Source organism: Sturnira hondurensis, unplaced genomic scaffold (genome assembly GCF_014824575.4).
Source record: "Sturnira hondurensis isolate 20B ecotype Veracruz unplaced genomic scaffold, ASM1482457v3 Scaffold0025370, whole genome shotgun sequence".
NCBI classification, from domain to species: Eukaryota; Metazoa; Chordata; class Mammalia; order Chiroptera; family Phyllostomidae; genus Sturnira; species Sturnira hondurensis.
Genome location: NW_028098001.1, coordinates 9,462,364 through 9,487,032, shown reverse-complemented (window position 1 = coordinate 9,487,032; position 24,669 = coordinate 9,462,364). Strand labels below are relative to the sequence as shown.

The 24,669-nt window shown below is 37.0% G+C and overlaps 1 protein-coding gene across 2 annotated transcripts in view; it reads right to left on the bottom strand.

Moving 5' to 3' along the window:
- CEP162 (centrosomal protein 162) overlaps positions 1-24,669 on the bottom strand; it is a 73,464-nt gene that overhangs the window by 32,438 nt on the left and 16,357 nt on the right. For both annotated transcript variants that reach the window (XM_037039380.1, XM_037039382.1), the window contains exons 8-16: positions 24,606-24,636; positions 21,720-21,836; positions 16,489-16,680; positions 15,830-15,911; positions 10,956-11,238; positions 9,593-9,845; positions 1,386-1,519; positions 911-1,138; positions 265-405 (exon numbers count right to left, since the gene is read on the bottom strand). In XM_037039380.1, coding sequence (XP_036895275.1) covers positions 265-405; positions 911-1,138; positions 1,386-1,519; positions 9,593-9,845; positions 10,956-11,238; positions 15,830-15,911; positions 16,489-16,680; positions 21,720-21,836; positions 24,606-24,636 — 1,461 coding nt within the window. The remainder of the gene's footprint in view (positions 1-264; positions 406-910; positions 1,139-1,385; positions 1,520-9,592; positions 9,846-10,955; positions 11,239-15,829; positions 15,912-16,488; positions 16,681-21,719; positions 21,837-24,605; positions 24,637-24,669) is intronic.

Genomic DNA, 24,669 nt, shown 5'->3' with positions numbered 1-24,669 from the left:
TCGGCTTGGAGAAGCGGTGTGCCCAAGGCTCCACAGTGGGTGGTACAGCCTAGTCTGAAACCAGATGCTTTGAATTCAGAATCCATGCTGTTAACTACTTCAATTCTGCCTGTGAGAAACACTCAGACTAGTCAAATGATCACTTCCTCATATTTGCCAGAATTCCCATTACCTGTTCAATGAGCACATAAATATTTTAATGTGCCTTATTTTTATAATCAAAGGATCTCAAGAACAACCTCACTATGTGCTGAAAAATCACACCTGTTGATATCCTTGAAGAAGTGTCTCTTGTTCTTGTATTTCTTTTTGGATTTGCTTCAATTTTTCTTCAGTAACAGCACCAGCTGGTTCTCCAAAATGTAACCACCTTTGTTTTTTGTTTGTTTCTCCAAAGCTATTTAACTTGAGAAAATGCAGAAATTATTTATTTGGGAAAAGAGATGATAAAGTAAGAAGTGAGGAAGAATAACAGTCTTATAAGCATAATGGAATTAACCTAATACCAATTGCAATTAAATCACTGCAGTGTTGTTTGTGCTGATGGTGGTTCAGAAATGAAAGTTACTCGGAAATGCTCCACAGTGTCGCTCTATTAATCAGACCGTCTATAGAAGTTCTTTCTGAACTGTCTTCTTTGAAGGTCACAGTGAACTAAGAGATTTATTTTAAAAAGGACTGCTAACTGAGTAAAAGGACCAAAATGAGCGAATACAAATTTTGGTGTTTCCCTCCTAGGGCTGGTTTGGGGCTCTTGTGTAAGGAGGCACTCTCAGGAACCTTGCTCACATTTACACAGCACCTACATCGAGCCACACAGCCACGAACAAAAAGATGACAATTCATTTATAAGGGGGTGCAAGCTCTTTCTTAATCAATAAGAAGAAACATAGGACAACATGTCTAGTACCTTGGCTTGAAGAATATAGTTGTCTTGACTCAATTTGAAGAGTTCCATTTCCTGTTGCTTCTTTAGTTCTTCTATCTTATTTTCCAGCTCTCTTTCTTTTTCTGAGAATGTGACTTTAATTTGCGCAATTAGGGCTTGTGCGCCCCTCCATTTTTCCTCTGCTTCCTGAACTCTTTTAAGCATAATTAATTCTGTGTCCACGTTCCCACCATGGTATCTTGAAGAATCCTTTTAAGGAAAAGCATTACTTCATTACAGATTTACATGTAAGATTCAACACAGGTGGTTTAAACAAAATACTGCACAAAGAATAAAATGAGAATGTTAATAATGTTTTGCTAAATAAAAAATATGTATTCAGTAAGAGTGAACACTTAAAGCAAAGGAAATTTCATGTATGTATTAATAATTTGGTTTTAATATGACTTTAGAACATAAAAACATTGTGAATAGTGTTTTAAAATTCAATACCTACATTCTGAAACTGAACACAGGAAGCACTTTCTGTAGGGTCTTCAGACTTCTCAGGAGTAGCCAGACAACCTTCAATTTTGGGAGCTGGCTTACTTAATGTTGCAGGTTTGATAAGTTTTGTTTCAGATAAGATTTCTAAATAGTGTAGACAGTAGATAAAAACACAAATGCAAACAAAGTTGAATGTGTATCCAGCAATTACGTAACAATAAGATGAATGAGGATCTCAAAAGGGCTAATGTGTAACACTGAGCCCAGAGCTTCTGCCCATAATCAACATTCTATTCAATCTGACACAGAAGGCTAATGGACTAAAGATTCATGACAAATGACAAATGTCAAATGATAAATAAATGTGAGAATGTGGACTGGGGTCATTTTAGGCATTGTTACTTTTAAATAAATTATTCTTTTAAAAATTCATAGCACTAACAAGAATAAACAATGAATCAAAGAGCAGACGATAACTTTACAAAGCACTTTAGTTGAAATTAAATGTGCTTTCAAAGCATACTTTTTATTTATTTATTTATTTTTTAGAGAGGGGAAAGGAGGGAGAAAGAGAAGGAAAGAAACATCAATGTGTGGCTGCCTCTCGGGCATCCCCTACTGGGGACCTGGCCCGCAACCTAGGCATGTGCCCTGACTGAGAATTGAACCAACAACCCTTTGGTGTGTAGGCTGGCACTCAATCCACTGAGCCACATCAGCCGGGGCCAAAGCATACTTTTTAGAAGTAGTATATATTAAGACACTACAATATGAATAGAATGATATACATTGCATGAAAACTTTGTAACAGCTAAACTGATTTAAAAAGGTAAAATTATAATACTGCTCTACTACTCTGTTAATATATATTCAATTAGAAAAGATGTGATTATTCTATATTCTGGTCAAATTTTCAGCTTTTAAGGTAGGTACCTTGTAAACCCCAAACAGTAGAAAAAATTCCAAGGCCAATAAATGCAATTAATAACTTTAAAAAATTAAGGGAAATATATATAAGAGATCTTGAGGTTCATATTCAAATACTACAGGTTTGGAGCTGAACATTCAGTAAACATTACCTGATTGCCTTAGAGGTGGATAAATAAAGAATTTGAAATTTGTATTTTTAATATAATTTCTTCAAGATGCTAAATTTTTAAGTCTCAAGTTTACCTTTTGATTAAAAGTGAAATACATGGTTATTAAAGATTTCGAAATAGCCCTGACTGGTGTGGTGTGGCTCAGTGCGTTGTATGTCGTCCTGCAAACTGAAAGGTCACCTGCTGGATTCCTGGTCAGGGCACATGCCTGGGTTGTGGGCCAGGTGCCCAGCTGGAGTGTATAAGAAGCAATAACCAATGCTTTCTCTCCCTCTCTCTCACTCCCTTCCCCTTTCTCTGAAAATAAATATTGTTTAAAAAAATGATTTGGAAAATAAAAGTCTAAAGAAGAAACAAGTTGTCAATAGCACCCCACTGATAGATTTCAATCATTTCCCCAGGCATTCAGACATTTTCCCCATAGAATATTAATCATGTTAAACTGGATTGTTTGATTTAGAAGGTTCTGTAGAGAAATTTCTTAAAGCACTCACTAAGAAACTGTGTGAGTCACTGGAGAGACAGGCATGAACCCTCCCACCTCGCTGGAGGTCCCTCAGTGCGGCTATTGCATGGGGTGTGCTCTGCTGGCACCGACATTCTCCCCAGGACAGGGCAGCCGAGAGTGGCGCGGGGGGGGGGGGGGTGTCTTGCTCAAGCTTCACTTAGTCACTGCTCTTATCCCAGAATTCTCCCTTCTTCTTAAGTTCTTAATTTTGATTTCACTAAGTAGTGATTTTCAAAAATGTATTTTCTCACTTTATACATAAAAAATTACTTGGATATAAAATTCAAACCTGAAAACACTGCAAAATTTGGAACCCATGAGCCCTTCTTTGAAAAACAATAGGTTAAGAAAATTCAGTCAAATAAGAAACCAATCGAAATAATTCCGGAATGGAGAAGCTATGGCTAAAGGACTGGTGAAAAGCACGCAATTTCCTTAATAATCAAAACCAAGATCTAAATTCAAAAACTGAGGGAAATTACAGTTTTAAGAGATAATACAGTTTATTAAGAGATTATTACAGTTTAAGATAATAAACATATCTTAAACAAGTAAAAGTTAAACCAACAAAAATGTGTAGGAGGCATGTGATTTGGGGATGTAAGTTCTATACCTTATATTTCAAAGAAGGGAAAACTAATAATGTATAAAAATGTACAAAATTTAATAAAGAACATAGTGTTCACAACCTTTGAGGGGCTTTTATAATCTATTTTCTCAAAGGGATCTTTTGGGATGTAATATTTCTTAGAATGAAATACTTCTAATCTTTTTACAGATTTAAGTAAAACCAAATCTTTCATTTAATTTAAAAAGAGCTTGTAAGTAAAGTGTGATCCTATTATTATAAAACTTTTTGTTCTGCTTCTTTTCTGCCTTCCATCTACTCACGCTTCCTTCTATCTCTGTAAGTACTGTATGTACATACAGAGTGAGAAGCATGGACCAGTTTTTTCTGGCTAAATTATTCCTTTGTTTTTACTTTCCTGTTTTTTATTTAAATAATGAACAACTATTCCTTTCATGACAATAAAACTATTAGTCCCAAAATAAAAACACAAGAGTTAACAGAAGCCTAATTTTACCCCGGACAGTCACAGTCATCTCCCTGGGCTCCGTGCAACTGCGGGTAACCACGCCATCAGAGTTCTGGCCAGTAAGATGAAAGCACAATTTTCCTACACAGGACTTCCAGGAAAGTGACTACTGTCTTGATTAAGAAGTTGACGATATAACTGGCATGCACCTTCTACCTTTCACCTCTCCTTATGATAGGGGTTGAAGGTTGAATAACCATCTTAGGACAATGAAGATAAAAGTCACAGACTAAGGATTTTGCAACAGTAATGAAGGGATCTGGTTCCTTGCACAGTCACACCAGATTTGGACTGCTTATCCCTGGCCTCTTTGTTACATGAAAAAGAGAAGCCTGTTGTTTGGGAAAGCCTCAGTGGATGGCTTCTTTTCCATCTTAATGACTGTTGATCCCAAGTGCATTCTCTAGACTTCCTGTACACAAATCTCCTTTTTGAGATTTGCTTCTTGAGGAACCCAGCCTGTAACAAATGGCAGTCACTCCAAAGGAATTACAGTTCTGAATAAAATTAACATAGCTTTGGGCAATTTTTTCAATCAAAAGACAGAAATAAAAAATCATACCTAACAGTCCAAGGAAAAAAAGGAGCTCAGTATAAAAACAGCCATAGTTTACCACTGTGCTTTAATAGAAATTTTAGTGATTTGTTTTATTTTTATCTTGGTATTCATAAATACCATAAAATTCTGAATTAAAAAACAGTACTCATAAAAATATTGTTGACTTCATCTATTAACTCTACATCAACCCCTTGTTTCTTTCCCATCTACCACGAGATCACTTGTGTCTTCACTCTTGGTAACGTTAACATACTCACAGGTAACCCTTGCAAACCCTGGGCTTTTGGTTCCTTATACCTCTCTCCACCGCAGCTACTCCATCCCACTAGACATACTCTACGTCATTTTATATCACCATAATGCAATCTCTCCCAAATCTCAGTCTTAGGCATTTACTCTCTTATCAGTCAATCCTGTCTCCCACCTGCCACCCCACTGGGACTCACAGTTTGTCGATCTACCTATTTCAAACTGTATCGCATCCCCTGATGTCTTTTCTTCCTTCATTATTCAACTTTCACATATGTCATTAGTTACCCTCTTGCTCCTCTCTCTGTTCACTGTACTCATCTGGCTAGAAACACTCACCTTGGTAAATTCACCTATTCAGCTACAGAACACCTGCAGTCAGTCAGCGAAATGGGGCCATGCCCCAAACACAGACACGCACCCTGCCCTGTCTCAATTTAAATTCATGATCACCAACTTCAAGCAGACTCTGTTGCTGGCTGTCTAATCCTCTAGGATAAAACTCTTCCTCACCCTCTCTTCTGCCCTCCAACACTCCTGGCCCATCCTCACTGTCAGCCAATGACACTGTGTGACACTTATCAGAGAAAATGGAGGCAAAGAAATCACCCACTTTCTCACCACTTCTACCCACCTAACAGCATCTGTACCTTCCTATCTGCTTCCACAGATGAACAGTCCATGTTCCTATCTGAAGCCAACCCTTCCCATGCACAAGAGGTCCCACTACAGCCCCTCTACTCAAGGACATTACTCTAGCAATTCTTCCCCCTCTCTCCATCATGACTTTTTTCATGTCTACTGAATCTTTCTAAAAAGCATAAACATAATACAAGTTATACTATTATTTTTCCAATTGAAAACAAAGCAAAGCAAAATGAAAGGCTTCTCCTGACTCCACTTCCATGCCAGCTACTGACTGTCTTCTTTTCCTGCCTTTTACATTCTTTTCTCCAGGCTGGTCTATATGTCATTAGTTACCCTCTTGCTCCTCTCTCTGTTCACTGTACTCATCTGGCTAGAAACACTCACCTTGGTAAATTCACCTATTCAGCTACAGAACACTTGTAGTCAGTATAACTTGAAGTATACAATTCTACTCCCATCCTATTCAATTTGCATTTTACAGCCCTATACCCATGGAAAATGCCTGCCCACCTTACTGATGACCTCCTCCTTGCTAAACCCAAAGCTCAGTTGTCAGTTTGTCAGTCCGCATCTTTACCTCCCAGAGGCAACTGATAGAGCTCATCAATTCTCCTTCATACACTTTCTCCACTTGGATCCCACACTCTCAGGTTTCTCCCAACCTTACTGCGTTCTTTGTGGCTACTCCTCCGCTCCCTGACCTCCTAAGATGAGCATGCCCAGAGCTCAGGCCTTGGTTGGCTTTCTTCTCTAGTTATGCTCACTCTCTTGATAATCTTCATCAGTCTCTCAGCTTAAAAAACCACGGCTCAAAAAACGTTAAGTTTTTAATATCTCCCAAATGATATGTACAGTCCATACCTCCCTCTAGAACTCCAGACTTTTATTACCTAACTGCCCCGTCATCTCCACTTGCACGCAGTAGATGAACAACTAGATTTCTGATCTCTCCACCCTCAAATCTGCTTTACCTTTGCCTTCCTCACTCCAGTTGGATAGTAACTCTATTTTTCCAGTTTCTTAAGCCAAATCTTTGGCATCATCCATGACTCCTCTTTAATAACCCACAACCAATCTTTTAGATTTTTGGTTTTATCTTCTAAATGTATCCTTATCCAACCACTTCTCATTACCTCCATTGCCACCATCCTGGTTCAAGCCCCACAACTTCTAGCCTGGATCCCTAAAGCCTTCTTACTGGTCTCTGTTCTTCCTGTCCCCTCCATGGTATGCAGACGTATGTGTACGATCTGACACAGCAGCCAGAGAAATCTGCCTAAGGGATAAGTCAGACAGGTCACGCCTAGGCCTAAAACTTTTCAGGGGCTCACTTTTTCATTCAGTAAAAGCCTAAGTCTTTCAAATGCCCCAGGAAAACCTCTATATAGGCCTGCCCCTTTGACTCTCTGGTCTCATCTCCTATTACCCTCTTCACTCACTCTGCCCTGGCCGTATGGGGCCTTCTGTGCTCTTCCTGAACACGCAGGCAGTTATCGCTACTTCAGGACTTTTTCACTGGCTGTTTCACCTTTCTGGGATATGCTATGCCCAAATATCCACAGAATCAATTCCCTTACTTCCTATAAGTCTTTGTGCAAATAGCTCTTTCTCAAGGAGACCTACTCTATCCTGTTTATAATTGTGACCTGCCTCACTCCACCACTGACACGCTTGCTCTTTTTCTTTTCCTAAGCATGACATCATTTACTTCATTGTTGTGCTTATTGTTAAATGTCTCTCTTCCTCATCAGATGAAAAGTACCACAGAATGGGGCTAGGGAGTTTCTCTATTTAGTTTACTGATGTTATGTACCAGTGCCTAGACCAAGGTAGGTGCTGAAAAAATATTTATAAATGAATAAACGTGGAAAAAGTAAACTTCAAAAATGTCAGGGGTCATTTTATCTTAAATAAATATAACAGAGTAAATAATATTAAAAGCAAAATTTCATTTTCTTGCTTCCAGAGTACAAAATGAATAATACTAAAACATTAATGAAAAATTTTCATACTCTTCTTGATGATTCTAAAATGTGATAAAATATTCCAAGTGTCTTTTCTTAAGTAATAGAGCTAATGAATGGTTAATTATTAATAGATGACAACATCACAAGCAAATATTCCACACAAAAGCCAGCCAAGAGAAAACACAAAAGATTTCTTAGCGGAAGGGACTGCAGGTCCCGAGGTTAAGAACAGCAGGAAAGGATGCTTGTATCAATCCAACAGAATCGCAGTCCTGTCTGTCCAGAGGAACTGGCCCTACCTGCTGCTCTCCTTCAGCCTGACACGGATCAGCCCTAGACCTTCCATCTTACATGCACACATGGCTGCAACAAAAACATACTCACACAGACAAAAGAACCGAGTATTTATTGCCTAAACCGCTTTAAACATGGGCATCCCTTGGAGATACTGTGGATTCAGCTCCAGAACCACCAAAATAAAGCAAGTATTACAGCAAAGTTGAGTCATAATCTTTTGATGGTGCAGGGTCTTACCTTCCATTTTTAAGAAACATAATTTCTGTGAAGTATAAGAGAGCAAAGGGCAATAAAATGAGCTATGCCTGTATAGTCAAAGTGGTCCTGCAATGGATAGTTGTAGGGAAGGGCAAGGGAAGACACTTTAAGCTAGAAATGAATTTTCCAGTGAGGACAATTCTCTGACAACTCTCACCACATAACAATGATGAAATTGGTCACTTACTCAATTTAGTCATAAAGAAAAGGACAAAATGCGTCTGGCTCTATCACTGCTCTCCTTCCTCACTCGAGTCTAAAGGTAGCAGAAATCTTGGTCTCACTTGAACATTTCTATTTCTTTTAATAGCTGCATCGGGTCTAAGTTGAAAATTACCCTTTTCAACTGTCAGCATAAATGACTCCATTAGGAAACAACAGAGGCACTGTGATGTATAAAACTATGCAGTATTTGATAAGTAAAATATCCTGCCTCTCCAAGTCTATATCGAACTAATGTCTAGATAATCTCTCTATAAACCTTTACTTGTAGGCTGCCATTTGCATTCTGAATTTATTACAGAGCCAACCAGAGGAGGAGAGGTTTGACTCTTACATTCACTTTCCATGTTTTCTGGGTCTCAGTCAGGAAAACCCAAATGTAATAATGAAAAACCTATTATAAATTGAATCTTTCAGAAATAGAATATGTATCCTAATGTTAATTACTTTCTGTAAATAAGGAAAGTTCATAGAAAGATAGAAGGAAACTGGGAAAGTGAAGAGAAAGGAAAGTAAAACAATACGCTACAGGTGGCCCTTGAACAACACGGGAGTTAAGGGGACCATCCCCCCATGCAGTCAAAAATCCACATATAATTTGACACCCCCAAAACTTAAGTGCCAATAGCTTACTGTTGACTGGAAGCCTTACTGATAACATAAAGAGTCAATTAACACATATTTTGTATGTTACATGTATTAGGTACTGCAGGGGTCCCCAATCCCCAGGCCACGGACTGCTACTGGTCAGATCAGGGGCAGCATGAGATTCTCACGGGAGCACAAACCCTACTGTGAACTGCACATGTGAGGCAGCTACATTCACACTCCTATGAGAATCTAGTGCCTGATGATCTGAGGTGGAGCTGAGGCGGCCACGCTAGTGCTGGGGAGCAGTTACAAACATAGACTATCATTAGCAGAGAGGTTTGACTGCACAGGACCCTAATGAATCAATGGCTTGCAGACTCATATCAAAACCCTATCAGTGAGTGGCAAGTGACAATTATGCTGCATCTGATGGCAGGTTATACAGGTACCCACCCCCCCTCCCTGGCCCATAGAAAAAATTTTTCCATGAAACCGGTCCTTGGTGCCAAAAAAGGTTGGGGATTGCTGATGTACAATATTCTTAGACTAAAGTAAGCTATAACGAAGAAAATGTCATTAAGAAAATCATAAGAAAAAATACATTTGCAGTATTTACTGAAAAAAATATGCATATAAGTGGGCCTGTGAAATTCAAACCCATGTTCAAGGGTCAAATGTATATACACAGAACTCTATTATGAAAAGAGTATATGATGATTACCTTTTCTCCTGGCTTGATTTGAGGTGGGAAGGGACCTCAAGTTCCTGCTTTTCATGTCTTTTGAAGTTTTCTTTTCATTAGTGGAAAATGCCTTGAATGGTGAACTGGGTTTTCCATAGCCCGAGCTCCTAACTGATGCATATAATCCACTCTGGGGATGTCTTTTAGGTAAAGGAGGTGCACTTCTAGTCTTGTACGGTACCTGTTTACCAATTATAGCCCCTTCTCCAGAACTGAGTTGAGATCTAAAAGTCTGCACACGACAAGTATAAACTCTTTAGTACTTAAGCGAATTTCAACTACAGTTGTAATGAAAATTTAATAGATGGCAAAATCATGGTGACTACCAAATAATGTAGTTTGCTAAAGGGAAAACACTACATTAAAGTTCTCTAAGTCCAATTCATTAGAATTTTGGTATTTTGAAGCACATCTTCAAACTCAGAAACAAAGAGCAAAATATTACAACAAAATAAGCCTGCCAGAAACCAGTATGTGTGTAATTATGTGAATGAACATGGAGAAGGATGGGATGAATGTATTTTGAAATGACATAAAGTCTTATTTTCTTTTGCCTCTAAATATCTCAAGATAAAATAAAATCTTAATACCCTGCCTTATTTCACAAAGAACAGGCGATGGTTTACGATAAACATGTAACTCAATGTTGTAAAATAAAAATAAAATATTGGGATCATAAACTGTAAATCAGAATTAAGAACAGAGGAAAAAGAAATAGTAAAATTCAAGTTACCAAGAGTTTCTAATAGTATTTATGGGAAATGCCAACTTAACTTACTTTTAGAAAACACAAATTACTAGAAAGACTGAATGAAAAGCACTGGAATGGCGAATAAATTCTGGACCATGGTTACTAAAAAAAGGAAATGTAAAGGATGTCTTCTAAAAGAAAGCTCAGGCCACCCTGGCCGGTGTGGCTCAACCGGTTGAGTGTCATCCCGCGGACCCCAACAGTCACAAAAGGATGGAGCCCATACCCAGGTTGTGGGTTTGATCCTTGGTCGGATGGCAGAGGAGAAGGCAACCAATGGATGTTTCTCTACTCCCTCCATCTGTCCCTCCCTCCCTTCCTCTTTCTCTAAAAGCAATGAAAAAATGTCCTCAAAAAAGGATTAAATAATTTTTTAAAGGAGAAAGCTAATGCCATAGAGGTACTTTTGAATTTGGGGACTGCAGGGTGCTGTAACAAGTGCTGCCCACAAACACCGAGGATCCACGTGGAGGACAGTTAAGTAATCAATCCTACAAGTCTAACAAGTACCTACACAGTAATATTGTGGGGTACATACGTGACCTTATCATTGATCAATATGTCAAATTAATTTACAGTATATACACTTACTTTCTTTATTTTGTCATCCTGAGATAATATTGAGGGACCAACAGACAGTTTTTTCCTCAAAATATTGAGGCACATTTTATCTATATATTCTTCTGTAGTATTTACTCTTGGACAGCTATGGTCTACACTTTCACTTGCTGTCTTGTGTAAAACCACATTCTCCTCATTTTCGTCAAAAAATTGGTTCACATTTTGTGGCTCTTGAGATGCAACATTTGGCTTCACCTTAAGTGGTAAAGGTCTTACAATTTCAGTTTCTTTACTACCAGCCAGTTTCTTACAGCTATAAAACAAAATAGGACACACAGAATAAACCTTACATGACTCTTCAAATATCAGTTTTATTCACACACACACACACACACACACACACATATTTGAAACTATTCAAATTAGGTCATTAATGGTAAATACATTATTTATAATCCTGGTTAATAGAGTATACTAACATATATCATAATTATTTTGAATTTCAAGTAATAATTTTAATCTACTGTAAGGGATTAAAATTACAAGAATGACTCTGAGACCTACCTTCAAAGAAAAGCCAAACCAAATGTGACTAAGATTGTTTTTGTGTAAGAAAAATATATATATAAATTTCTCCACGAACTTTTTATAATGTATCTTTTATCCACACTACCTTATAAGATCAACACGCATTGGTGGCAGAAAAAACATTTTATACATTTCTAGAAAAGATTAAAGAGATATCATAATTTATGATAAAATATAAATATTAAAAAGCATAAATTTCATCACAGTCTAGGAAAAATTTTAAAGTAAAACAAAAAATCATGAGGATTTTAAATAAAATCACTTCTGTAGTTTAAAATATTTAAATGAGATCTAACATTTAAGACCATTAGATTTTAAAAATATGGAAAATTGTCTCTTGAAATGTTCTAAATATGCTTAAAGATCAGCATATTACGGGGGCTCCTACAATATGGATATTGTTATTTTCAAACAACTTAATCATAGTCAATTAAGTCACTTAATTTTGTTATGTATAAAATAAGATTAAAGGAAGTTTAAGAGGCTACCATCTTCATTTAAAGTAGATAAACTTCTTAGCAACTGTTACAAGTTTCTTCTAAAGTAGAAAGAATTATCTGAAAATATATAATAGTTCCTTTATTCTTTATGATAGCAGAACCTGGCTAGATGTTCATCAAAAGTGTTTCCTGCTTTTGCTGAGTATGAATTAAACTATATTTCCACTTCACATCTAGATAGGGCCATTTACTAGTTCTTGCCTTAGAATGTGAGGGCCATCGTGACGAGAACCTGAATGTGTCATCAACACAGTGGTTGGGTTTTGGGTGGCAAGGAAACTGATAACAGAGGCTGGAGAAGTGGCAACCCATGTTTTACGGTGGCAAAACATTGACTACATTGCCACCTACAATATTTTATAAGGCCAACCACGGGCCTACTGAGTCAGGGTACTAAGAGAAGAGGCCAGAGAAAATGGGGAGTTTGTAAGTGCCCGCTACTGCTGGCTACTTTGGCAAGATTATAAGAAAGAGATGAGCTTAAGAATGTTCAGGTTTGTAAGAAGAAATCAAAGGAAAGAGTCTAGAAACTCAGGGCCTCTTGGGTTCACTCTCTGTGTCTATACTCAAACAGTAAGACTTGGCATTGAAAAATGCTATAAGAAAGCAGTATTTCATGAGACCTTTTCACTGAGAATACTAACTCAGTCCCTTGGCAAAAATTATATTAAAGGTGCCATCTTCACACATAAGGTTATTATGCCCAATAATATCCAGGCAGCTGCAATTAAATCAAGAGGAAAAAACAGAGGGACTAGGAAGCAAAGATTTGAAACTTCTGTCAAATAGCAAAGAACTTCACGCAGTTACTGGCACCTGGGATTGACTGGAACCAAAAATATCAGAAGCCTACTAAACTTTCTGAAGGAACTCTAATGCCAAAGAAACTACAACCTTATTTAAAAACAAAACAAAACAAAAGGCCAAAGACTGTCTGGGAGACTTAAAATCATCTGCAGGCAAGAAGTGAAATGAGAAAGGAGTGCATCTTCCAAGATGAGTGCACCTGCCTTGCAAAACCCACCTTAGTGTGCCCACGGGTGATTAAAAACTAGAAAAATCCTCCAAGGAGTGGAACCAGGAGCTATGTGGGACAATTTATTAGTCCAGTAGTTCCTCGTTAAAAGCAGAACAATGGCCTAATTAAGGAAAATCCCTATTTGCAATGATGTCTGTGTGCGCATATGTATGTTGTGTGTGTGTGTGTGTGTGGGGGCATCTCAAAGGCCTCTCCGGTGGATTTCAGGTTGCATTAATGATTACTGTATTTTCCTTCCTGAATGGGAGTACTTGTTGCAGTTCCGCCATTATACACCGCAATTGCAGGAATGAGGCAGCATATAATCCGCCTTTTTAAATCATTGATTATTAGACAGTCAAGAGCCCATTCAAACCGGATGGAAAGGACTGCACCTCACCTGGAAATCCTGGCCTTTCAGATGGATACAGACCTGACAAGGATACATCTCCTTTGGGGAGGAGATGAGAGGGTCTGTGCGTGAAGGTTAAAATGGAAATTTGGCTATTAGAAGGGCACATTCTGGTTGAGACTGGCTAGATGCCTACTAAAGTCATTTATTTTTCTTTCTGGGTTGATAAACAAAGCACATTTCCCAGCCCTCTTGGGTCTTGTTAGCCAGATGTGCTATGGTTTTTATCAATAGAATGTGAACTAAAGTGGTGTATCCTCTTATGTTGAGGCAGTTAAAAGAAAGTATCCTAAACTATCCTTTTTCTTTCCTTATCAACTGATTGGATGAGGCCATGACATCCTTAAAACCATGTGTTTATGACTGAAAAAGCCTGAGTCCCTAAATGACTGTGTGTAGCAGAGTCCCATCCTAACCCCACGAACACCCACAAAATTATGATGTAAGCAAGAAGTGAATTCTGATGATGTTAAGCTACAAAAATTTCAAGGGTTTTCTGTTACAGCAGCTAGGATTATTTACCCTACAGCATCCTAAAGAATTTTTGGATATGTGTACTAAAGTTTGCACTACTGACATTTCTATAGTTATTGTTATGCTTTTAATGTAAGTATAGTTGTTTCCAGCTTTTAAACACAAATGTAATAATCTGTTTTAGAATTCATATTACTAAACTGGTTCCACGTATGCCAGCAAAGACACAGACATAAAAAATGTCTTCAGTAACGCTAACATATCCCCAAAAAGCAATGGAGAGTACGTGCAATATATCCTTTAAAAATAATAACTGGCACGCACATCTGTGGAAGAATACTAGAGTAAGCATACAAGTAGATGAGTTTCAGTGTAAGCTTCACTGTATCATTTTTGCTTTAGTACAAATATAGAAACAAGGCCAAGAAATCAATGCAAGTGGATTTCCATGACACAGATGTAATACAAGAAGGGGCTCAAAATGTGTCTGTTAAAAAAAAATGAATGAATAGTACATGAATGGATGACAGCCTTTTCACAGACATATTTCTGGGACACCAATGATCTGACCTTGTTAGGTGGTTATGTACATGGATGTCCTGTGTACCCTCAGTGGTCACAGTTAGATGACTTTAGGCCATTTATTTAACCTGTTTAAGACTCAGTTTTCTTAATTATGAAATGGAAATAGTAATGAAATATACTTCATGGAGTTGCTATACGATTAAATAAAATAGTGTACATTAAGAACTTTGCCTAGTGCCCTGGCTGGTGTGGCTCAATTGGTTGGAGAGTTGTTCCGTAGACCAGAAGATTGTGGGTTTGATTTCCAGTCAGGGCACATACCCAGGTTGTGAGTGTGAACCCCTGTCGAGACGTATATAAGGTGGCAGCCGAACAATGTTTCTCCCTGACATTGATGACTCTCTCTTCCCCTCCCTTCCACTTTGCATAGTACTGGGCTCACATGTGATAAAAATGTTAGCTGTTGCCCTGACCAGTATGGCTCAGTTGGTTGGGTGTTGACCCGCAAAGCTAAGGGTCACTGGTTCGATTCCCAGTCAGGGCATATGCTTGGGTTGCAGGGTGTGTGTGAGAGGCAACTGATCAGTTTCTCTCACACATCAATGATTCTCTCCCTCTCTTTCTCCCCTCTCTGAGAGTAAATAAATAAAATCCTAACAAAAAATGTTAGCCGTATTCATCCATATCATCACCCAGTTCTTGTGAGAGCTTCACCACTAAAGTGAATTTACTGTAGTTTCATCACTTGAATGATGGGGATTAAGGATGCCACTCCTACCTGTTAGAAAAACCACTTAAGATAATGAATGTGATACGCAAATGCAAAGTTGTTTTATGGCGAGGTTATTATGATATGTTATTTTGTGTGGTAGAGAATGATGGTGAGGTTCCACAAGTGTCAACTAAAATGTACTGGAGCTGGAGCACTTTCATGAAGCCCATTTCCCCTGTGCCCAAAGAACTCACCCCATGAGACAATGGCCAGTCTATGACAAAGTACAAAACTAACTGGTTTATAAAGAAGCAAGTCTATGACTCATATACAGAATAACATTCGTGTTTCATCTCTTCATTCAAATTAACTGTCCCTGAGCTAATGAAAGCTGAAGAAATTATATTTTTCAGTAAAAAGCTTTAAGACAACTTAATGGCATTAACTTTTTAGTAGCATCTATTTTTTTAATCTTAGCACTAGATAAACTGAGAACTAATTTTTAAAAACTCTTTTAAAAAAGAGGACAGCAGTGACTCATAGGTAAACACATATAACTACATTAACCATTCACTAGGAATGATTATATAGAACAAATGATTCTAGATATTTCCAGTGACAAAACAATAAACAAAGAAGAAAAAGAATGTGCACAATCCATTTCAAAAAACTCACCTGATAGCTTGTAAATCCAAACCACTGATCCCACAAGAATCTATTCTGATAGGTTTCATCAGCTCCTCCACCGTGGGCAGATCTGGGAGGGCAGGAAAGTTAAAACAGCAACAAAAAATGGATTTCACTTGCTTGATTTTACATGTCATACCAACAAAATTACATTTTCTATGATTGACATACTTAAAATGGCATATACAATTAATCCAACTTCCCACTGTAAAGTTGATTATACCAAGACAACCTCTTTGATATTTATATTTGAAATACATATATATATTTGATGCATAGCTATACATACATCAAATACATGTGTATGGATATATCCGCACACATATTTACCTGCTAAATATGTATTTAGTTGATCCCAAAATACTGCTTTCTATTTAAAAAATAACTTTGGTATATATACATGGAAAAGATTTAAAAATGTAAAAACACAAGTAATTTCTTATTTTGGTTACAGCATATTAGAAAAGAAATTGAAATTTGATCCTATGTCCAGCTCTAACTTTAAAGTTAAACCACTGACTTCCAGATTTTATTTGAACAAACCCTTTCAATAAATTCAGAGACTGAGAAATAATCACTACAGCAAATTGTATCTAAATCACACTAAACTGGAAACTGTTCAGAGAGGGTCTAAAATGAGCTCTTACCAGATTCTGTAGTAGAGATGTTTTTGGAGGAGTCTTCATTTTCTTGAGGGTGACCTTTCACTGAGCTTTTGGTGTTCTGCATGGCAGTGTTCTCAATTCTTTGTTCATCAGCATCTCCCAAGGAATGGGCTATATGACAATAAGCCTGATGAAGAGCTTCAATATCACTATTGCTTTGTCCATAAGAAACACCTGTTAAAATAAATGTAATCTCCAGTATAATCAGACAAATACATGAGAAATGTAAACTAGTATCATCCCTTAATCTGTTAGGAATGGCGAACAACTCTGTAGGAAGATGAAGACATTAAAAAGAGGGAGTTAAATACAAAACTAGGTAGTATGTAGGTATGGCCTACCACTGTGAAAGCATAGCAGGTTGGTTCTGTTAACTCTTTCCAGCAAGTTGAGATGTTAACTCTAAAATCTGACTCCATTGGTTATTTCTCTCTCTTCCTAATACCTTTAATCAGACCCTCTGCATTGGATAAAACTCCTCAATTTCCCAAACTGACACAATCATCTCAAAAATTCCATTTCTCCCTTACCACTACCTCTCTCAGCTTCCCTGTGCCACCAAGCAGTAAGTAGTCGAGATTTCTTCAACTAAAATTCAGCTCCTCTTACTTTGCAATTCAATGTACTCCAATATCTCGCTCAAGCTGCTCTAATGAAAAACAGTTTCCTGATGGCCACCCACAGTGCTCTTGGGTTCTCTTCAACACTGTGAGACACCTGGCACTGCCCTTCTCCTGGGGGCTGTTCTGCATCCCTTGTCCTTGTTCTCCTACCACTCCGAGGGCTACTTTTCCATCTCTTAAGGTGTCACGGCTCACCCCAGGGCTTCCTCTTTAGCCTTCTTTTTAAATCCTTTCTTATTTGTTTACTTACTTACTTATTTATGCTAAACATCACCAAAACCCTTAGCTTCATCTATTACACATACACCCATGATACACATACCTGTCTTTTGTCCTTATTTTTTTCTGAATAAATACATTTAGACTGCTTGGTAAGTAAATCACATCTAACATGTCCCCGTCTGAATTTATTATTTCCCCAATAAATTCATTTTACTACTAGTATTTCCTACTTTAGCTACGGGCATCACTAGTTCACCGAGTCATCCAAAAAGGGAACCCTGATGTCACTGTTCACTCTCCTGCCCCATTAACTTTCTCCTCCTCCCACCAACTGACAAATAATTCTCAAAAAAATGAGAGGAATGTAATAAACACAACAATCCAACATTTTTATAATTATTTTCCTACTCATTTTGTAATTTTCATTACTAACAATGAAATTTTCAAAATTAGAAAAAAGTGTAAGTCATAGAAAAGGAGAAAAATGGGTCAATCAGTCTCCTTTTCTTTTGACTGATGTTTAAAAATACATAGTACATACAGCCTCATCTTCCTTTATATAAGTTCTACAGTGGCTATTATTCATCTAAGGAGCTATTTTTAACTCTAAATGAAAGAGGCAGCCAAATGCCACACAAAAAGAGTGTGTTAAGAATGTCTTAGAGTGGGATATCTTCCTACCTAATGCTTCAAGTCACCAATGCTATTTGGAACATGTTCAATAAACAACAGATTTGCTTAAATAAATTATATGCAAAAGGGATAGTTAGAGCAGAATTGTTAACAGTTAAGTGGCAAGTGGCAGGGATTTTTCAATAGGACTTCAGGAAAAAGATTTTGCCTGTACAGGTAAGCCTAACTCTTTCCCTAACCATCTGACAGACCGAATACCATTACTGAAGGAGAGAATTGGTCTTTATAAAAAAAAGAAAAAAGGCACAGGTGTTTTTTCTTTCCTGTACAGAAATATTAGAATACTTCAGTATCTGTTGAGTATGTATAACTGAAATGACCCCCCATGTTAAGTAACATAGCAGTATGGAATGCTCATACCTAATTTATCAGGCGTGAGGTATCAGAAAGAAGAGGTTCCAGGCTCTCTAAAGCAACAGTAGGGCAAATGTGCAAAAAACCCAAATGACCTGAAAGTTAGAAATTAGAAGTAGAGGACAGAGGTTTAAGGGCAGCTCAGAATACAGACCAGGGGAAAGATACTTTTCTTCTAACTCGAGTCATCGACCCAAATGACGTTAAAATATTTCAGTCATACAAGTTACCTTTTTTCCTGCATTTTAGGAAAAGGCCTGACCTGCCTGCATCTTATATTGGAAAAGACAGTATTCTACGCAGTTATTTTATGTATTACTATAAAAGCCCAAAGCTCCCTGTATTTTTCCACTGAGAAACTTGAGACAGGTCAAACCCTACTTTGCAGAGGCAAGGGCAGGTCATGGAGCAATACTGTCACCTGTGATGGCTCCAGTCTGTGCAGCCGGCGCGCAAAATGGGACCTGCCCATGAGACAAGTGAAAGTAAGTGAAGTCTAGCTCTCACCTGGTGTTAAGAAAACCTCACTTTTATATATACTAACCTTTTAAATATAACAAAGCATAAAGGCTTTCATAAATATTTTTTTAAAAAGATGATCTTTGACAATGTAGCACCTAGTCTAAGTCTGCTTAATCCTGGACAAAACATGGTTAAAAAAAAAGCAAAACAAAACACCTATTTGTTTTAAGAATCTATTCAGTTTTTAAATAAAGTTCAGGTGCTGATTTGAAGATTTTCAAGGGAACTTCTTAAGTACCAGGTAAATTCAATATTCCACAGCCAATCAGTTTATACTAAAATGTCTCCAGGTTCTTTAACTTCTATTAACAGACAGTTGATGTAAGTTATAATGATGATAACAATGGAGTTGCTATTGCTTGTTGAATCTTAACATTCTATATATGTTACCTCAGTTGACTATCACAAGGTCTCCTTTTAAAGAGGAAACAGGCTTAGAAGTATTAATTGCCCAGTGTCACCCAGGTGATAACTGGCAAGAATGAGATTATGAATCAAAGTCTACATGACAATAAGTTCATATTCTACTATGAACTTATCTACTTATTCTACTATCTTCCAGTAACTAACTCATCAAAATATTTCAGTCAAGAACATTTAAGAAATGACACCAAAAAAAACAAATAGACAAAAAACTTACAGCTTTATATAGCTGCTTGGATCATCTCAAAAAATTTTACTTTTAGATACACACTTTTTACTTTTGAGTTTTTCTTATAACCTACAGTAGTGGTTTTCATACTGTATTTTAAGAGCTCATAGTGCTTCACAGAAAATCATGGATTCCACAGATGTTTGGTTGAAATTTCATTTTTAAATGTGCTTTAAATTTTAAATAAGCTTTAAAACTTAAAGCTTATAATAGAAGTTACTCTAAACACTCGAAGCATCGTTTATGTAACTGTAATATTTTGAAGACCATCACAGTGATAACTTTGCCTCCTGCTTTGTTTTCATGCGTATCTCAGAATAAAGCTTCTCTGGCCATACTGTACATATATGAACTTCCTGTAATGTGTCTCTAACTAGAAAAACTACAGCCTGACACTGGTCTTCAAATGAATTCATGTCCAGGTACTGAAAACTGCGCAGGTGGATCTGCCACCACAGCACTTAAGTGACATGGACTGAAATACACAGCAGCAGGACTGAGGAACACGTGTTCAGCACACGCGCTTGTCAGAGCAGAATACCCAGTTGAGTCGTAACAAACAAATGAGTAACATGTCTGATGGGAAATTTCTGTTGTAGTTTTTTGACTTTTATACATATTTTAAAATAGAAATGGGTGAAACAAGTCAAGGCAGTGGTGACTTAGAATGGCAGCGACTAGAAAAAAGAGACCTGAGTAGACTTTGTGGGTCAGATCATGTGTTTTTGATCTGGTTGCTGGCTACACAGGTGTACGTTCAGTATTTGAAAATTCACCAAGTTGCACTATTATAATACATAATACAGAAGTATTATATTACTTTTCTACAGGCATATTATACTTCAATAAGAAAGTAAAAATTAAAAAATAACAATAAAATTCTAACAGATGTTAAGAGTTGGTTAGTGATTTATTAATTCTATTGCTCTTTTTTTCCAAGTGTTCAGTTTAGTTGACCATACTTGTCAACTGGGACTTACAAAGCAAGCTGATTAAAAGTTCCCACTTGCAACTATTTATGTGGTAAATCATGAACACTTTTATATCATACAACAAAAACAAAATAAACAAACATGAGAAGTCTGATGGTGATATGAGAATAACAAATATCTGTAACTTCTGATTTTAAAAATTTCAAAGACCATTACTGCTCTAACTTTATTTTATTTGTAAATGTTACAATTGTAAACATTTATGTTTGTACCAACAAAATACCATTTTTATCTACATAAAGTATACATAAAATTTCATTTGGAAATAAGGAGTCCACATTGTCCTAAAGACCTTGACAACCTTGCCCTGGCTGGTGTGGCTCAGTGGGCTGAGCGCTGGCCTGCCAACCTAAGCTCCCTGGTTCAATTCCCAGTCAGGGAACACGCCTGGGTTGCAGGCCAGTTCCCCTACTGGGGGTGTGCAATAGGCAACCAATTGATATTTCTCTTGAATACTGATGTTTCTCTCCTTCTCTTTCTCCCTTCCTTCCCCTCCCCCTAAAAAATAAATAAAATCTTTTAAAAAAAGACCTTTACAACCTTTAGTGAAGTGTAGATGGCCTTAGGCATTTTAAAATTTGGGGGTATAATCCAGCTTTTTCCTGAACAAGGGAACTATGGAAAAACACAGTAAGACCGAAGTTTCATTTCTACTACACAGGGCAAATTTAATTGAATACTCTGGAGGACAAAAAATTTAGTTAATATTCACCTACAGTGCTACACTTTGTATTAATATCATTCATTCATTCATTAATAAGCATTTACTTAAGCCCTGGCCAGGTAGTTCATTTGGTTACAGCAGCATCCTGATATAACAGGTTTGTGGGTTCAGTCTCTGGTTAGGGCACTTACAAGAAGCAACCAGTGAATGCATAAATAAGTGGAACAAATCAATATTTCTTGTTCTCTCCCTTCCTTTCTCTCAAATCAGCAAATTAAAAACAAAAAAACACTTTACTTGGCTAACTAGCACTAGGTGTGACCATCAGCAAGTTCAGATTATTTAAGGTGTTAAATACCATAAAAATGTAAGATACAAAATCTTATTATCAATATAGTTACTATATGTTATTATGTAGTATATATAAATGAAGTTAATCAGTCACAAAATATTACATATTTAGAAAATATTGAGTGTTCAAACAGTTTTACCTGTTCCTGCCATTCCATTATCAGTTACTTCAGGAAGGACTTCTGGCATAGTTGCTGCTTTATCCTGTTCGTCAAGGTTGACCTCTGCAACGGAATCTAACGAATCAAGCAGCACCACTGGGACAAAAAATAAGAAAAGCTATTATGAATATGGGGAAATTTGTATGGCTCCTTAAAGAAAGCACTGCAATCATATGAAATCCATATAAAAACAGAGATAAATATTTACATATAAAGAATATACAATCATATATCTATAATAAGCATGATTTTCTTATGTACAAGAGTAGGATTACATCAACATACATATCTATGCTTATATACATGCCTAATGTACATTTATATGTGGAAGGCAAAGGGCTTGAAAAAAATAACAAAAAAATTCTTTTTCCCCCATCTTTATTGAGGTATAGCTGACAATGAAAAATTGTATATATTTAACATGTACAACTTGGTAATTTGATATATTCATACATTGTGAGATATTTACCACAATAAGAAAATTGACACCCATGACCTTGCATAGTAATATACTTTTTTGTGTGCAGTGAGAACACTTGAGATCTTCCTTCTTAGCAAATTTTATGTACCTAGTACTCTACTGTTAACCAGACATTGGACCCAAGGAAGCATACACCAAGGCACATCATACTTACATTACCCAAGATTAAAGAGAAGGAGAGAATCTTAAAAGCAGCAAAAGAAAAGGAGACAGTTACCTACAAAGGAGTTCCTATAAGACTATGAGTTGATGTCTCAAAAGAAACCTTACAGGCAAGAAGGGTCTGGAAAGAAGTATTTGAAGTCATGAAAGGCAAGGACCTATATCCAAGAATACTCTATCCAGCAAAGCTATCATTCGGAATGGAAGGGCAGATAAAGTACTTCCCAGATAAGGTCAAGTTAAAGGAGTTCATCATCACCAAGCCCTTATTATATGAAATATTAAAGGGGCTTATCTAAGAAAAAGAAGAGGATCAAAAATACGGAAAGTAAAATGACAACAAACACAATTATCAACAACTGAACTTAAAAAAACAAAAACAAAACAAACTAAGCAAACAACTAGAACAGGAAGAGAATCACAGAAATAGAGATCACAATGGAGGGTTATCAGTGAGAAGTGGGGAGAATAGGAGGAAAGGTACAGGGAATAAGAAGCATAAATGGTAGGTACAAAATAGACAGGGGGAGGTTAAGAATAGCATGGGAAATGGAGAAGCCAAAGAACTCATATGTCTGACCCACAGACATGAACCAAGGTGGAGGAATGATGGTGCGGGGGGCGGTAGAGGGCAGATGGGAATGAAGGGGAGAAAAAATGGGACAACTATAATAGTGTAATCAATAAAATATACTAAAAACAAAAACAACAGTCACATTGTTACACACTAGATCTCCAGAACATTTTTATCTTTCATTAACTAAAACTTTGTACCCCTTAGCCAACACCTTCCCATATCCTGATCTCCCAGCCCCTGGTAACCAACATTCTATTCTGCTTCTATGATTTTGGCATTTTTGCCAAAAAAAAACCTCATAGATATGAGATCACGTAGTATTTGTCTTTCTGTGTCTGCCTTCCTTATTTCACTTAAATGTTTATCATGCCAAACCGTTGTTGCAAATGGCAGGATTTCCTTTTTTGTTTTAAAGGCTGAAGTAAATGTGTGTGTGTGTATGTGTGTGTGTGTGTGTCCTTAACCCATTTTGATTTTTGTGTATGTTTAAGGCAGAGGTGTCAAACTGATTTTCAGTGGGGGCCACATCAGCCTCACAGTTGCCTTCAGATGCCTGAATGCAATTTTGGGACTGTATAAATGTAACTACTCCTTAACAGTTAAGGGAGGGCTTCGTGCTACGGCTGGGTAGAAACAAGGTGCCGGGCCAGATAAAACCAGGTGAGGGGCTGGATTTGGCCCATGGGCTTGTGTTCACCACCTGTGGTTTAAGGCATGAGGTCTAGTTTCACCTGCTGCATGTGACCATCCGTTTTCCAAACTCCATTTACTGGGGAGACTATCCTTTCCTGGGTATTCTTGGTGCCTTTGTCAAAAATTAACTGACTATATATGCATAGGTCTATTTCTCGACTCTCTATCCTGTTCCATTGATTTACGTGTGTTTGTAAAGGCAACAGCACACTCTTCTGATTATTACAGCTTTTTAACATATTGATAGTTTGAAATCAGGATTTGTGGTGCCTCCAGTTTCGTCTTCCTTTTCCAAGATTGTGTTGCCTATTTGGATTTTTTGTGGGTCCATGTGAATCTTAAGATTTTTTTTTCTAACTGTGAAAAATGCTATTGGAATTTTGATAGGGACTGTAGTTGGTCTGTAGTTTGCAGATCCAGTGATTAATGTCCTTAGTATGGACTTTAAAGTAATATTAATCCTTCCTACCCATAAACATGTAATATATTTCCATTTACTTGCATCTGCTTCAATTTTTTTCATTGGTTATTTTGTAGTTTTCAATGCATATATCTATTACTTCCTTGGTTAATTTATTCTTAAGTAATGTATTCTTCTGGATGTTATTTTAAATAGGATTGTTTTCTTTTCATGATGTTCCTCTGATTTTGGTATCAGGGTGACCCTGACCTCATAGAATAAGTTTGAAAGTATTCCTTCTTGTTCTTTGAAGAAGTTTTAAAAAACTGGTATAAATTCTTCTTTGAATGTTTGGTAAATTATACCATAAAGCTAACCAGTCTTGGGCTATTAAAAAAGAAATGCTTCAAGATAGCAGAAGGGATATATTATTGACACAAACTGTGAGCTTTAATTCTCTAGAGATATTAAAAAGCAAGTATAGATAGTGACTTATTCAAAATTGTTTAGATGCAATTCCAAGTAAAATATATGAATATACATAATATTTACCATTGGCCAGCATGCCAGTTTTCTCTTCTTCCTACATTCAAGGCAGAAAAAAAAACGTATCATT